At 53.9% G+C, this 16,164-nt stretch overlaps 1 protein-coding gene across 1 annotated transcript in view; it reads right to left on the bottom strand.

Moving 5' to 3' along the window:
* Positions 1 to 16,164, bottom strand: part of DNAH9 (dynein axonemal heavy chain 9) — a 334,218-nt gene that overhangs the window by 28,565 nt on the left and 289,489 nt on the right. The window contains exons 62-67 of the mRNA XM_044249120.1: positions 15,628 to 15,755; positions 12,808 to 13,035; positions 9,002 to 9,193; positions 7,796 to 7,987; positions 5,527 to 5,697; positions 229 to 411 (exon numbers count right to left, since the gene is read on the bottom strand). Coding sequence (XP_044105055.1) covers positions 229 to 411; positions 5,527 to 5,697; positions 7,796 to 7,987; positions 9,002 to 9,193; positions 12,808 to 13,035; positions 15,628 to 15,755 — 1,094 coding nt within the window. The remainder of the gene's footprint in view (positions 1 to 228; positions 412 to 5,526; positions 5,698 to 7,795; positions 7,988 to 9,001; positions 9,194 to 12,807; positions 13,036 to 15,627; positions 15,756 to 16,164) is intronic.

Genomic DNA, 16,164 nt, shown 5'->3' with positions numbered 1-16,164 from the left:
TAGCACGTTCTGACTTCACTACGGCTTCGCTCGTCATAGAACTTCGGTCTTGGAGCCTCTGCAGCCCAGCCAGACCCTGGTTTCTGGGAGGGACGCCATCCCAGGCATTCGGATTGCTACAGGACAGCTCTCTAGCTCGCAGGTCGCGGCACCCCCTCTTCCTCTCCTCTGGGCGTCCGGCTGTGTCCTCTGGCTGTGCCCTTTCCCACCAGGACCCCCACCCCTTACCTTCAAGCCGAGGTCCAGCTCCGTCAGTGAGCGCCGGATCTCGCGGGTGAGGACGTTCATCCGCTCACACTCCTGGAAGGCGACCACGATGTAGGGGCTGCGCTCCTCCACTTTGGCCAGCAGCTCTGCCATGTTAAACTCGTCCGTCATTCGCTCCTGGATTTCTTCCAGGAGGGCCTTGACCTGCCCCGCAATGGGAAACAGGGGGTTAAGAAGGGCTTCTAACCCCCCAGGACTCCGGTCCCCTGTGACCCACTGGTCAAAATGCCGGTCGGCCGTCCCAGGTCTGTACTCCTGCCTGCTCAGGTCAGCTGGCGCAGGCCGTGGGAACCGACCGTGGGCTGAGCAGCTAAGAGAACAAACATCCCGTTTGAGTGTGGCTTTCTGAGAGTCGGGAGTTGGGGAAACCCAGGGGCTGGCACTTCGCGGTGGGGATCGAACTGGAAAGACTCGGGGTCACCTCGGGGGGTCGCCCCATGAAGCTGGAGCGACGAGCGGAGGGGTGAATGGATGTGTGTGCTCAGGCTCCCCATTCTCTCTGTTTCCCTGAGGCCTCACTGCACTTTCTGTCCTCCGGTCCTGGGCAAAGCAGCCCCATCTGTCACGGAGGCCTCCTCCCAGCCCCATGGTTCCCTTCACCACAGACTGTCAGCTAATTAGACCAAGGGAGCTGGAATCCCCGGGGTGTCTCTCCTGGAAGACTGGAACCAAAGCACGGAGATCCTGGGTTATCCCGGGGCAGGCACGTAGAGGCCGAGTCTGCCATTTTGCAGTAAATGAGTAAGCCCAGGAGGTCTGTCAGCAGAGAGAGAAAAATGGAACGAGTGCAGACATAATAGAACATGTGGCCAGGGGGGAGGGAGGGCGCCAGCGAGAGGAAGCCAGCCCTGCGGGGGGGTCACGAGAGCCGGGCTCCTGGGCACCTGCTGGGGTGGACGTTGTTCATCATCTCTAGTAACAGCTTGTGAGACCCCCCTCCTCCCCACGGTCCTGGGGTGCCGTCACGAGTCCGAGCCTCCCGCAGTCTGAGGAGGCCAGCCAGCTCCTCATGCCCAGGAGGGAGAATGTGCATCTCGAGTCTGAGATTCAGGGACAAATCTGAGATTTGTGGCCAGAGCCACTGACCCGAGGGCCCAGAAAGGATGCCATTCTTTCTTCCTGGGGCCCTGGAGCCGTTGGGTTTCTGTCCTTTCTCGGGGTGGTTCCTTTGACACAGTGGGCTCATTTCTTGCCTGTTTTAGCTAAATTTGTCTCTGTTGCTTGCAGCCAAAGACCCTTGGCTGAGTTAGTACCATTCTGCCAGATATCACCCGTGTGACTGTGAGCAAGTCAGCTGGGCCTCCTTTTTTTTAATCTAAAGATTTCCAAGAGCATCTTTCTTCCCTCACGCCTCTCCCCCAACTCCCAGGGCTGATGCAGAGATCAAATCGAGGGAACTGATGGATGTGGCAGCATCTGGAAGCTGAGCAGAGCTACAGAGGGATTATTAATATTCACTTTGCCTCGTATTGTTAACACACAATACCGTAGTCTCTCGGAAAAGAGCTGATGTCTAGAAAAGGAAAGTAAAGCCTCCTCTCCCTGTCAGAAAGGGCTCTCCGGAGCCACCACAGCAAAAACCAGGACAGAACTTTAACAGTACCTGAGGGCTGCTGCTGGCAGAGAAGACAAATGCCAAAATTATATCCTGTTTCTATCGCTGGAGCGGAATTTGAAGAAATAGCCCTATATCCGTGAGCTGCCACTCGGACACCACACACAGAGATGAAAAGATAGTCTGGAGGCGCGGTCCCAACATACATGGAACATGGAGAAACAGAGTTCTCTTCTGTCCCGAGTGGGGCAAGCAGGATTTGGAGACCAGGCCTGAGGTCAGGGAGGGCTGCGAGGGACGGGAGGGGTGCCCAAGGGCCTTCAGATGGGAAGAGCGGGCTGCAAGGGATGTGGTCTAATTTTTTTCCACAAGCAAACTCCTCTGCCTTTTTATTTTTCTTTTTGAGAAATAAAACGGTTACCGTAAAAAGCGAAGCATTATAGATACTCAGAATATTAGGAACAAAATCCTGTCACAATCCTGTCTCTTCCCTCTGAGGTGGGAGAGAGAATGTTAACTGCTCTGTGTTTCTAATCCCCGCAGACGTCCTTCAATACACAGAACTCTGTCCGTCTCGTACCGATACCGATGATACTTCTCCATGCTCTCTTCCTCCCCCTGTGCCCACGCCAGCCTTCCCCCTTCCTCTGCCCTCCCCCTCTGTCCGTCTATCACTAGTGGTGTCATACTACGCTTGCTTTTCACCTTGTAATAAATCCTGGACAGATTACAGATACACACAGATATTCCTGTTAAAAAACAGTATGTATTTTCTGCGTGTACTGGGATGTACAGAATGTGCTGTATGTACACACAGAATAGTATATAATACATCCATTAGGTCACTGTTTGGTGTACCATGGTCTATCGTTTACTTCCCTTCTGACGCCTGTTTGGTCCGTTCATTTGTACCATAATCAATCTGTAATAAATACATATATACCATAAAATCTGTGTACTTTGGCGTGTTTCTGCTGGCTGGCTTTCTAGAAACAGAATTACGGGTAAAAAAATATGTACATTTGAAATGTTAGTAGCTCTTGTTCTGGAAGTGAAACCTCCACCCACAGAGGGAGAATACCCGTTTTCCGACACCCTCACCACTGGATACTATCGCCTTTAAAACTGTACCATTAAGTGAAAAATGGTATTTCACGTACCTTCATGGAATCGGGAGTGGTACCGAGAACTGCTGTTTTCATCGGTCCTTTGTATTACTGTGATTTTGTATCCCTCTGCCCCCCTCTTCCGTCCTCTCTTCCTCCTCACCTGAGAACTCGTCCTATATTAGCAAGATCGCCCCGTTCCCAGTGAGCATGGCAGAGTTTCTCTTAGCTTGTCTCTGACTTCATTCACAGTGTTTTAAAGCTTTGTGCATCTTTTAAATTTTTCCAGTCACCAGATTTGTCCATCTTTATCGACTCGGAGTTGTTTCTAAAAAGGTTTGGTTTTTAAAAAGCCGCCTTTGTATGATCATAAACTCATTCGCCAGGTTTTCTTTCAGTACTTGTTACGTTTTCATTTAAAAACATTTCATTGTGGTCGTCTGAAAGGTGCTGTGGTATGAGTCAGGGCACCTGTTTCGCTTTACTCAACAGGACGAGCCACCTGTCCAATTCTAGGGGAGTCCAGTAGTCCAGGGCCCATGGGGGACACAGACCCCCTCATCCCCTATACAGGAAGGGTGTAGGTTTGAGGGAGGCCCTGCAGCCAGCACGATGGGCTGGATCATGTCCCCCTAAAGCACATGTTTTAACATACCCCCCGCCCCAGTATCTTAGAATGTGACTGTGTTTGGAGACACGGCCCTTAAAGAGGCAATTAAATTAAAATGAGGCTATGAGGGGCCCTTACTCAATCTGACTGGTGTAGGAAGAGGACAGATGCACAGAGAGACATAACAGGGGCCCATGAGCTCAGGGGGAAGGCCTCACGAGGCCACAGGAGAAGACCGCAATCCACAGGCCAAAAGAGAAGCCTCAGAAGAAAAGCAACCTTGCTGACACCTTGACCTTGGACTTCCAGCCTCCAGAGTGGTGGGAAAATACACTTATTGTCCAAGCCTCCTGGTCTGTGGGACTCGGTGATGGCAGTTGGGCAAACTAATGTGGCCAGGCACCCCCTGATGAGTAGAGGCACTTGGGGACAGCAGTTCCAGCTCAGGTCATCAGAGGAGCCCAGAGAGTCCCCAGAAGAACATCCAAGCGGGGGCCGAAGACGGTGGGAGGCGGCCGTGTCTGCTCCCCACTGCCTGCCCCGGTGCCAGGAGGTCCAGCGGGACACCTGTCCCAGGTTCTCATTCAGATGGAGGCGGGCAGGGAGCAGATCCGCGCCGTGTGCCCCTCTGGGTCACCTCCACGTTCTCTGTTCTTTGCCACTCTGCTGAGCTGTTGTGTCGGTGTGAAGGAGGACGTGTGAGTCCAGCGCTCATGGCCCAGCTGCTCGAGCAGCACACGCACAGCCCCCTGCCCGGTGCGGTGCGTGCAGTCCGTTCGCCTCCATAACACACACACACACACACACACACGTCATTCCTGGAGCTGGACACGGGGGCTGAGGACCTTCCGAGAACCAGCAGCTTCTTGGAACCCTGCCCGGAGAACCCTGTCTTTTCCTTGCGTAGCCCTGGCCTTTTTCAACGTTAGGGCTGGAACAGTTTTCATTCCAGCTGGCTTGGCTTCTGGGTGTCATAACCTTTCTTCTCAGATTCTATCTGACGCCATCAGATAGTGGGGTCGGCTGAGCGGTGTGATGCAGAGCAGCCTTCTCGAAGGACGCTCACCAGCCAGGTCACCAGGTTCCCGTGCCTAATCCGACTCCAGAGGCACAACTCCAGGCTCCTGGGCTCGCCCGGGGGTGTACTAAGATCTGAGGACCACCCCATGGTACCACTGCACACCTCTGACCAGAAGTCCCGCTACTTCAGGTAGGAGGCGGGTTGTTTTCCAAAAATCAATCCCCGGAGCCTAGAAGTCGGTAACCACCCAGCTTCCCGATCTTCAGTCTTTCCTCGTAAACCCAGTTAAAGGAATCCAGGCAGTACTAGGGAGCGGAATGGGGGGAGTGAGGGACATCGTTCAGGGAGAAGTTTCGCTGCGGCTCCTTCCTGTTCTGCCCTCACAGCATGCACCCCAGGAGCAGAACCCTCAGATCACCTCCGGGGGTGTGACCTCACCCCAGACCTGACCCCAGTCTGCCGTTCTGCCTTCCTGACGTTTCTGCAAGTCCCGTGCCTGCAGCCCTTCCTCACCTGTGTGTTGGAAGACTTCCTGATCCAAGTTCACGCAAAAAGAAGGCATTTTTGGTTTCGAGTGACTCCGCCCAGTGAGCCTCTAGTTGATGGAGTGCGGGTGGCTCTCGTGAGTGCAGCCCCAACCCTGCACTGCTCAGCTCGTAGGAAATCATGAGGTCCCTTCCTAGCTCCCCACACCCACCGCTGTTCCTGCCTTTCTTCTTTTGGGCAGAGAAATGGACTAGAGACGGTCTTCAGGTGAACGAGAGAAGCAAACCAAGCCCCGTGGCAGGTGCCTCCGGTGACTAAGCCAGATGACCAGAGCAGTGGGTCAAGCCAGGCGGCCACAAGCAAGCAGAAGGTGTGCAAGGCATGGTCCCCGGGACCAAGGCGGCCGGCAGGAGGAGCATCTCGAGGGCCGTCCTAGGGCTCCTGGAAGGAGCTCTGGCCATTCTCCTCCCTGCCCACCTACCTTTTCTTCCCTCGTGGTGCCTGCTCCGGCTCCGGCATGGCCGTCCCGGGGCTGCAGCTCCAGCACCGTGCGGAAGAGCTTCTCCGAGGTCTGGGTCAAGAAGCCGATCTCAGCATTGGGGTGCAGGCCGTAGAGGTAGGGCGACTCGGCAGGCAGCTGGTCGTCGATGTACTGCAAGTCAGGGCTGAAAGTGACACACGAGCCCAGATGCGGCTCCCACCCCCCCTCCCCGCCCCCGGTTGCTGCCAGCCTCGCCCCGACACCCTCTGTCCCCGCATGTCCGGCCGGGACCTTCCCAGCCCATGCGGGCATTCTCGTCTTCAGGAAGCTCAGAGGCCCCGATCTGTCTCCAGTCTCCCCCGCTCAGCCTGCTCCCAGGTCTGTGCCTGTCCCTCCCTCCGCACACCTTCCGAGTCCTCGAGAAACACCGCACTTCACATCTTACTCGAGCCCTCCTGCGGCCCCCGCCCTCTCTCCCTTAAATTTCTCTCTCTCTTCCCCATTGATCTGATCAGAGATGACAAACCTAGATTCAAACATGGGACTGTGCACGCAAAACAGAAGTGAGAATCGAGCCGTGGGACAAGGCGAGTTTTGCTGTTAACCAGGGAATTCCTGCCTCTGGCAAGAATTACTTGAATTAAAACAGTTTCTAATCGTGCCATCTGAACAACACATCCCTGTGCTCGGTGACGGTGGGCCACCGTCGGCTGTCCCTATAAACTCTGTCCCTCACTGTCTTCTCCGAATCTCTTCTGGGTACCCTCCGGTTCTCTCCACTACCGTGAGAAAGGGCCCCTCAGGGCGAGCTCCTGATTCAATTTTTTTTTTTAAAGATTTTATTTATTTATTTGACAGAGAGAAATCACAAGTAGGCAGAGAGGCAGGCAGAGAGAGAGAGAGGGAAGCAGGCTCCCTGCTGAGCAGAGAGCCCGATGCAGACTCGATCCCAGGACCCTGAGATCATGACCTGAGCCGAAGGCAGAGGCTTAACCCACTGAGCCACCCAGGCACCCCTCCTGATTCGATTTTGATTTCCTACTGTGTCCTCTCATCTAGGTAAAAGATGGCTCGTTTCTTAAAGGCAAATTCGTGTGTTTAGTTTTGTATTTCTTCCAGCCCCCAGCACACCCCTGAACTCTTGGTCGGTGCCCTGCAGCCACATATCAGCTGGTGGATTAAAGAGAGATGTAAAGAAGATGAAAATCCGTCTCAGTCATTCAGAACCGGCAAACTCCGCCGTTGCCCATCCCCAGCTCAAGCCTCTTGTCGGACGGCCCCGCAGGCACTAGGGGGCGCCCTTGCACAACTTTCTCTGCCTTCCGCTCAAGCAGTTTTTAGAAATTCCTTCTTTTCTTTAAATAGTCCTAGTGTTTGAAATTTCCTTTCACAGGTTCAAGTCTTTCTGGTTTGAATGACTTTGGCAGTTTATCTTTTTCCAATTATATCGTTTTTTAACAAAAATATTTATTGAAGTAATCTCTATACCCAATGTGGGGCTAGAACTCATGACCCCAAGAGCAAGAGTTGCCCCCTCCTACGCTCCTCCGACTGAGTCAGCCAGGCCCCCTTCTGTTTAAATTCTATGAATTCAAAACTTTCTCTTTAAAGTTTGTATTCATGTTTCTGTGACTGGTATTTCCCTTAAAGCTGGTATTCAGAGTTATTTTAGGCTTTTTTTTTTTTTTTTTAATTATCCTTTAACATATCTTCCATGGCAGGCTTAATAGGCAAAGATGGTCACTTTAAAAATAGCTGTGGTCATAGCCAAAGGAAAACTCAAAGTGACAGTCCAGAAGAGCTCCCTGGAATGTGTGCGCGCAGGGGCCTGTGTTTGCAGCAGCCAACAAAGAACAGGAGGGGTGAGTGATCTGCCCACGTGGTCGGGGCCCTCTGAAGATCTTTGGAATCGCTAACATAAACTTACTCAGAGTTGGCTAAGTCCTTAACCTGGAGTTTTGCTCCTAATGGCTCTGTCAATATCTCGGATGAAAACAATCAAATGAATGCCCCAGATGTTATTTGTAGAAAAGAGCAATGAATAGGGTTATTGAACCAAACATCAACAATAGAAAGATCTACTGTATTGCTAATTGGAGGCTGGGAATCCTACCGCTCTCAGATCAAACAGGGCAAACTTGGGGCTGAGTACCACACTCCATATAAGCTCTGTTCTACAGGTTGTTCTTCCCTGGTCCTATGTGAACGTCCCTGGTCCTGTAGGACAGACTTGAAGGAAGCCCCAGGTCCCGAGTGAGCAGAGCCTTACCTGATGGTAGCCAATGAGATCCAGGTTGCCCGGGAGCGGGAAACCCGGTGCCAGAGACAGCTCTCCTTCTAGCATTTCTGGCCTGATGAATTCCTCCAAATATGTCCTGCAGAGTCTCCTGTCCCAGTCATCTGTGATGTGGCCTCCGTACATGATCTCTCCAAAGAGGTAGCGCAGATCATCATAGGGGACCTGGGAGACGGGGAAGAAAGGGCTCTGCACAGACATCGGGGTTGCCCTTGCGTGTGGGCAGAGTGTAAGCCACAAGACGGGATGATTTTCAAGACAATGAGCAATGCTGTCTGCACCTGCACAGCCACAGCACCCCGAGGAGCTCGGTAAATGCTTGAAAACTTACTCACATCCGAGAGTGAGGAGAGGCAAGGTGCCAACCCCCTTGCATATATGCCTTCCCTCTTTCATGGTCATTAACGGTGGCCAGGAAGTCAGGCTCCACCTGCAAGTCTCTCCCATGGCAAACAGCACACGGGACAAAGTAAAGACCGGGGAACGTTCCTAATTTCATACCACTTCTCAGCATATTCATTTATGGTCTCCTCCCAAGTTCAAAGTGATTGAAATGGAGCAGGCAAAGTTAAGATAGTGATGTCAGTTGGGGAACCATGTGGGGAAAGCCTTGTGTCCGTGCAGAGAATGAAGAGGGGGTGTCTGGGGTGGAGCTTCCCAGGGCCCTGGAGCTGGAGGCTGAGCGATGGCTTAGGGCGTCTGGGCCTGATTCACGTTTCCCACCTGCAAGCGGAGGGGGCCTTGCTAATGCTATGTTTGGTCTGTGAACAACAAAAGCCTGGATGGTCTCGACATGCCCTTATGTAGAAGGGCATGGGCTGTTAGTAGAAGTTTTCTGTGAAATGGACACAACAGAGAAGAGAAAAGTTCTGTGTTGGCTAATTCAACCAGGAACAGGTATCAGGTGGGCATGGTCTGGTGGGTCCTGGGACACAGACTCAAGGGACTCATTCACACCAGGCATGAGTCACTGGTTTGGTTTCCTGAGCTTTCTGAGCCCTAACCTCTCCGTGGTGCCCTTCTCGGCCTCACGCTGCTGGCCTTTCCTTCCTGTACTCGGATTGGGTGTAGACCATTCACACCGCGTGCTCTTTCTCCCTGTGCTGACTGCGTCACCCTTCTGAGGGGTGGACCCGCCCCTGCCCCCCACCCCCGCGGCCCTGGCCAGAGACTCTATACCTTTGCGTTGGCCTCCAGGAAGTTGTAGAGCACATTCACAGAGATGGTGAGGTCCCCGGTGTTGAAGGGGTAGGAACGATTCCATCCCTGTGGCCCGAACTTCCGTCTCTCTGCCACCACCCCGTGAAAGTAACAGAGAGCAAAAAGGATGCTCTTAAACTCCGTCTCCCGGGAGCACATGTCCAGCGTGTCCTGCAAGGGAGGTGTGGCCTCCAACGTTAGCACAGGTTTGCTGTTGCGCAGCGCGGACCAGCGCGTGGGTTATGGCAGTTGGAAGTTGCGCTGCAAAGTCCTTCTGTAGATCCTGGTTAGGTTTGGAGCTACAGTGAGACTAACAGATTGCACTGTGGGTGGGCGCAGGCTTAGGGTCCGAAGGGACCTTGGGGAGGGGCTGGGCTCTAGTTTAAAATCTGAGTTAAGGTTTTAGATTCAGGTTCTTACAGAGTTTGGTTTGCAACTGACGTCTGTATCCCTGGACATACCAGGTAAGTCCCCCAGCATAGCTGATGGCAAACGGGGTCATGGGTCGTGAGGGTCGCGTGTGACATGGGAGTGACACTTTTTGCGGGGGTGTGGGTAGGGGCTCCTATAGCAACATCTCGGATTTCTCCCCTTTCTGTCTGCTCTTCTTGCCCACAGTGGAACCAGAGCAGGTGTGGTCACGGCTGGTGCGACCGAGGGGGAGGATGGGAATCAGAGCCACGAGACAAAGAGAAATCCCATACCCATCGCCATACCACCTGCTCCCCTAAACTTAAGCAGAGGGGGACCAACCATGCGGCTGCGAGAACAGGAGCACAGAGGGGTCCTGCCTGCCATGCGTAAGATGGTTGGGGGGGGTGAGGCTCATGAAGAGGGGATTAAAGAAGGGACAGAAGGAAGAAATAGAAAGTGAGAGACAGTGCAGAGGAAGGCAATAGGATTGTGCTTGGCGGATTTTAAGGGGGTCGGTGGTGACGGTGTGGCAGATGGAGAAAGTGTGCATCTCGAAGGCGTGGAAGGACAAGAATCCTTACATTGCCTGGAATGAACAAGAATTTCCGCTAAGTGAGACCCTTTGTAATCAGGAAGGAGCAAGATGCAGGCAGAGCCTACGAGGGACGCTTCCAAAGCTTGTGTCAACCGGACTGGGTTGAGTCCTGCTGTTTCGTCCAAGGACTGGTCCTTAGACTTCGCTCACCTGGGCAGAAGCAGAGGAGACAGGACCAGTTCAGCTTCTACTAGCTCTGACTTTTCCATGATGAGCCCAGGACAGTCCCTATCTCTCCCTGGACATGTGGCGGTCCCCCTGTGCCTTTGCTGGATACCATATTGGGCACAAAGCTATGGCTAGGAAAGGTCAGAGGTGGCACAGAAGGACAAGTCACTGCCCATGAGAGCAAGACCTTAACTGCCTTCTGGATGTAGGATGCTTCCTTTGTTACTTTTTTTTTTTTAAAAATGAGGAAATACTTTATTTTTTATTTTTAAGATTTTATGTACTTATTTGAGAGAGAGAGAAAGGAGAGAAAGTGAGCGAGCAGGAGTCGGGGGGGCGGTGGGATGGACAGAGGCAGAGGGGGAAGCAGGCTCCTGCTGAGCTGGGAGCCCGATGTGGGACTCGATCCCAGGACCCTGGGATGGTGACCTGAGCCGAAGGCAGACGCTTCACCGACTGAGTCATGCAGGCGCTGGGCTCTGCTAAAAAAGGACTCGAAGCACAAAGACAAGAGTCCTGGTTGACGGTGGCACACTCAAACAAAATCAGAATAGAATGATCGTCCCCAACAGCAGGGTCAGCAGGGATCCAAGAGCTCAATTCTGTCATTTGTCCCTTAAATGACTAAAATAGGGCTCCGAAGGAACAGAGTGAATACAGGGGTAGTAACCAGGCCTCTGTTTTGGGGCACTTAATAAAAGCAGGATGGAACAATGAAAACACTTGTGAGCAATGACTGTACTCTCTCTCTTTCTCAGAATGAGTTACCGAAGACGGCTATAAATGGGCCAAAGCCCAACGGTGGGAGGGCCTGAAAAACCAGGAAAAGCCTACATCCTTTGGGATTTATTTCCGAGGTAACCCAGATGGGACGTGGGGCTTGCAGGGACAGAAACCCAAGAACAAGGGTCTGGGGAGAGGCTGAGAGGTGAAGCCAGAAGGCTTTCATAGATGGTGATAGTCCCACTGAGGCATAATATTGTAATGCTAATTACTAGGAGGCCCAGCATCTGAGACACCTTCTTGCCCTTCTCCCTGCATCTTTCCAAGACCCTGGAGGCGAAAGGTCAGAGAGGGGTCTGTGTGTCCTTCAAGAGAGTTAGCTAACTGCCTCCTAGTGCCTTTTACTTTTCAGTTATGAATAAAAAAAAAAATTCCTGGTAGAATACACAATATACAATTTATCGTGTCAACCGTTTCTAAGATGGGAAAGGGAGTAAGAAAGGAGGCTGGCCACATTTTGCTTCTCCTTGGAAGCTTTCCCCTCCAAGCAGGGCTGCTTGATCTCCAAGCTATGGGGGATCTCACACACTCAAGGAAATCTCCTCAGATCCTGACTACCATATAGCCGTCAAGTTTAAGTCAGACCAGACCCCAGAGGGCCCCTAGTCCTGGTGGTTGACGTTGGGTTAGTGACAAAGTCCTCCTTCAGGTTCCCGAGGGGACCGCTCTGGGACTGGGGGTGAGTCTGTGAGTGTGGGGTCTGTGGAGCCCGAGGTCTGCGGGGGGCTGTTAGAAGACAACGTCTGAGAGGACAGATCCTAGAACCTTCCGCCTGGACTCCACCAAGGCCCGGGTGACGGATGGACTTTGAGGTGGCTCCATAGCCCCCGATCTCCTGGCTCTCACATCTTTGTGGATTCCACTTCCCAGGTAGCGGGAGCTCCCCCAGGGAGAGGCAGCAAGACAGGCCGCCTTCCTGAGACGGTGAAGAAAGCCTGAGCCGCAGACTTCACAAGTCACCCTCACATACTAAGTCAGTAGCCCATGGACCCCTTTGCCTTTAAATCCACGCTCTGCAACACAAGTCTCAGATTCCCGCTAAAGGAAGGTTCTAGTACGCGGTGGCCTACGTCTGAAATTTCTGTCCTGATCCTCTCAGCTTCGCCCTGGCATCCGCTGGAGGCTTGCTAGAACGCAGGTTCCTGGGCCCTCACCCCAGAGTTTCTGATGCAGGAGGTCGGGGGTGGGGTGGGAGAGGTGGAGGGTCTGAGAATTTGCATTTCTACCAGGTTCCCAGCAGCTTCTGCTGCTCCGGGGACCACGCTGTGAGAGTCTACCACATGGCGACGTCCCAAGGCCAGATCCCCCATCTGACACCCAGGTTATGTGACGTGGATGCTCGGGATGCCTGATGATGGCAGGTGTTCTCGTGGAAACATGCGCACCTGTCCCCAGCGTGCTCAGCCAGTAAGCATGTGGCCGGCGTAGCATGTCCCTTAGATGTACAGCCACATGCCCTCTCCTTCGAGGGTTATCTCCTTAGCAGGGAGACCTGCGCAGAGTTCGCCCACGCCTCTTGCCAAAGACAGACCCCCAAGCTTGGCTCCCCTTCCCCACCCGCAGTGTACTGGGGAACTGAGAGCGGGGCTGTACTCCGCGGGCACTGGGAGGTCCGTCCCAGAGCGGACACACAGCTCCACAGCCCGTCCCCCCACTTCCCACCCTCCTGGCAGCTGGATGCTCTGAAACGCAGGTCAGACGCATGGTGAGGGGCGCGGCCCGTCCGCCCCGCGCCCGTCCGCCCCGCGCCGGTCCGCCCCGCGCCCGTCCGCCCCGCCCCCAGCCCCGTTTGCCCTGCCTCCCCCATCCCCCACCCCAGCGGTACCTGAGAGAAATTGTCCAGGGCCTTGTGCAGGTTGGCATGCATGCCTGTGGGAGGCTCGTTGGTGATCTTGATGGCGTTCTCCAGGATGCCCTGGGGGATGACGTGGCCCTCCGGGGAGGGCGCGGGCTCTGCGCTGATGAAGACCCTGAGGTCTGGGTGGCTGTTTTCTGCGTGCTCTGCCAGCTTCTCCTCCAGGGTGCTGAGCCACTTGGCCACCAGGTGGATGTTCTAGGGGGAAGGAAGACCCCCCCACCCACCCCACGCAGGCATCTGTTTTGTTAGCGGCAGACGGTTTCAGGAAGGCAGCAGTGGGGGGCAGGGGGCTGGCCTTCAAATAAAGCTCATGACAGCAGGTGTCTTGGGTTCCCAGTGATGGGACCTGGCCGTCTCTGGCAACTGAACCCCTATTCCCTTGATTTCCCAAGTCTCTCCAGCACACAGGGCTCAAACCTGACGCTGCACAGGGATTCCCTGCAGGCCTTCTCAAAAACAAGATACTTGGGGTGCCTGGATGGCTCAGTGGGTTAAAGCCTCTGCCTTTGGCTTGGATCAGGCTTGGATCATGGTCTCAGGGTCCTAGGATTGAGCCCTGCACCGGGCTGTCTGCTCAGCGGGGAGCCTGCTTCCCTTCCTCTCTCTCTGCCTGCCTCTCTGCCTACTTGTGATCTCTGTCAAATAAATAAATCTTAAAGAAACAAAAACAAAACCAAAAACAAACAAGATCCTTGGGTCTAGGGCAGGCCCGAGCATTTGCATTTCTACTAAGATCCGGGCAGAGCTGAAGGTGCTGGGCTACACTGGGAGACTGGAACACATGGTCCAGACGCTCCAAATCTTGACCCCCGCCTCTGACACTGGGAGGATTTGAACCCTTGATAACTCAGAAGCAGGGCCCATGGACTTGGAGTGTTGCCTTCCCTAGGAGCCGTCTAGAAATGCAGACTCTCCGACCCTACCCAGATTTCCTGAATCAGTGCATTTCAATCAGATCCTGCCGTGATTTGTATGCGTGTTAAAATGTGAAAAGCACTGATTTAAACTTCTAGCTAGCTTTCTTGCGTCCTCTCTCCCTCTCTCCCAGCCATTCTGCTAATTGTTGCCAAACTTATCTTCCTAAAACACAGGGAGGCATAGCTCCTCACACGCTGGGAAGGCTTCCTACTCCAAGCCGGGCTCCTTCATCTGCGTCCTTCTCTCCCCTGCCCCATGTGATTCCTGTCTATCTGTCTGTTTGAACCTACACTTGTTTCTCAGCACTACTTTGCAGAATCCAGGATGTAGGCAGGATGGCTCCTTTGTGGCAGGTTCCATTATGATGGAGAGAAAACTCCAGAAATACTGGAGGAAGCCTGCCCACAGAGCCTTAAATATACGGATCGGCATGGAGCACGGCACTTGGCCCCAGCAGCTGGTCTCTGGGCACTGCTTTCTTTTCTATAAAAGGAGAAAGAACAAGAATATTGGCCCTACTTATTTCACAGACTTGCTGCAAAGGACCAAAGTTAATGGGTTTGAAAGGGCTTTGTGTGCCGTAACCACTACATAAGCGTGAGGGGCAGCTGCCGAAATGAGCATTTGTTAAGGAATTCATTTGTAAGCCCTGTGTTGGAGCTGAGGCTCCAGGGCGCTGCCTGGGAAAGCCAGGGCCACCTTAGCCAGGCCCTCCACTCCTCCTGCAGGAATTCCAATTCCCGAATTTAAGCCGGGAGAGCTCTCAGGAAAGGACATCAGCAGATGCAAGCGTTCTGGGGTCACTCTGTGCCAAGGGAGGAAAGGCTCTTTGTTTGCCATCCGTGTGGCTGGGAGGGTCCCTGAAGGATAAGGGTCCAGGATTGGGTCTCATCCTGCCAGCCTGTGAGGGAGGAAGTGGGATCCCAAACTGTCACGGTCTTTTCTCTTGAGTTTCTGGACAAAGAGCCCCAGGGAAAGGAAGGACGAAGCCCCCCAACTCTGGGTTCTCGCTGTGGCCAGTGGTGACGCAGTAAGGGGTCAACAGACAGAAGTTCTAGGGACTCAGAGCAAGAACGGGATGGGAGTGACCTTTCTTGTTTGTTTATTTTCCCTTGCACTGATCTCTTCCTCAAGTCTGTCACTGAGTAGGCTTTCGGAGAGTGTTGCCTCTGTCTGCCCTAGGCGCTGGGCGCCAAGGGGATTAAGGAGCAGGTGTCTCCTTAAGGGAATGTAGTGAAGGGCACGGTCATCAGGTAAGTCCCTTCAGCTCAGCCAGGGCACCCCAGTAGAGCTCTGGCCCAGCCCCAGCTCCCCGGCAAGGTGCATAAGCCAGGGATGAGGGGACAGGTGGCGACAGGAGAGGGGCGGCCCTTATGTCTTGTGAGTTCGGTGAAGTGAGCAGCAGGAGACCTCCCAGACAGGCACCCACCGGCATGAGCTCTGGGTGCAGAGGCAGAGCTCCAGTTACATGTGTGCTGTCGTGGTCACGCGGGTAACTGAGAACACAGAACATGGGGTACAGCAGAAGGGTGGAGTGGTGGAAAGTTCTGGGATACATCTGGGAAGAGGTTCACCTACCAGACCCCATTCCCACAGTCTTCAGCTGGATACCTACTCCCCGAGGAGGCCCCAAACAGGAAGTTAGGGGGGCATGGGGCTGTGAGGGGCGGGGGACAAGGAGTCATGGGGAGTGGTGGGGAGGACCCCAGAGGAGGGACGGAGAGAGGATCAGGCAGTGAGATGGGCAGGGGTGTGGAAGGAAAGGCAGGGGAGAGAGGCGGAGAGGACAGAAAAGCCCAGAGATTGCCCTGCGAGCTCCAGACAGCTGTGGGGCCAAGAATGACCCTGAACAGGGCACAGGGGTCATACCTGCAAGATAACCCAGTGACCTTTCTTGGCAGCCAGGTCCAGCGCTGCCTCAGCCACCACCTCCTGTCCTTGCCCCAAAGACACGTTGTGGAAGTTCCTGTTGTTGAAGGTGTAGCCGAGCTTTCTACCTGAAAGGGGTGTGGAGTTGTCCTTATTTTCGCTCATGTCTGCTATCTTTGTTGTTGTCCTTTGGTTGTGAGGAGAGGCCCATGGCCCTACCACTGCTCGAACCCAGGTGTGCCTGAACGCTCATACCCTTCCCCTCTTCCTCTTAGGAGCGTGCTGGGGGGTGAGGGATACCTCTTCCCGCTCTCTGTTCCCAAACAACAGGAAGCACTTGTCAGACATCGACCCCCACCCCTCCACCCTCACTGAGTCCCCAAGGGTGGAGTGAAGTGATGACGCCCTTCAGTGTGGCTTCGCTTGAACACCAGGCATTGGTCTGCTGCCCTAGAGCCTAAAATGGCTTCCAGGCTATGCATTTTCCCTGGACCTCCACGGGGTGGGATGCCTGGTTGGGGTAAGACTCAGGGAGTT

Source organism: Neovison vison, chromosome 5, assembly GCF_020171115.1.
Source record: "Neovison vison isolate M4711 chromosome 5, ASM_NN_V1, whole genome shotgun sequence".
Classification (NCBI taxonomy): Eukaryota; Metazoa; Chordata; class Mammalia; order Carnivora; family Mustelidae; genus Neogale; species Neogale vison.
The sequence above is the reverse complement of the archived record's forward strand: the minus strand, read 5'-3'. Positions and strand labels throughout refer to the sequence as shown.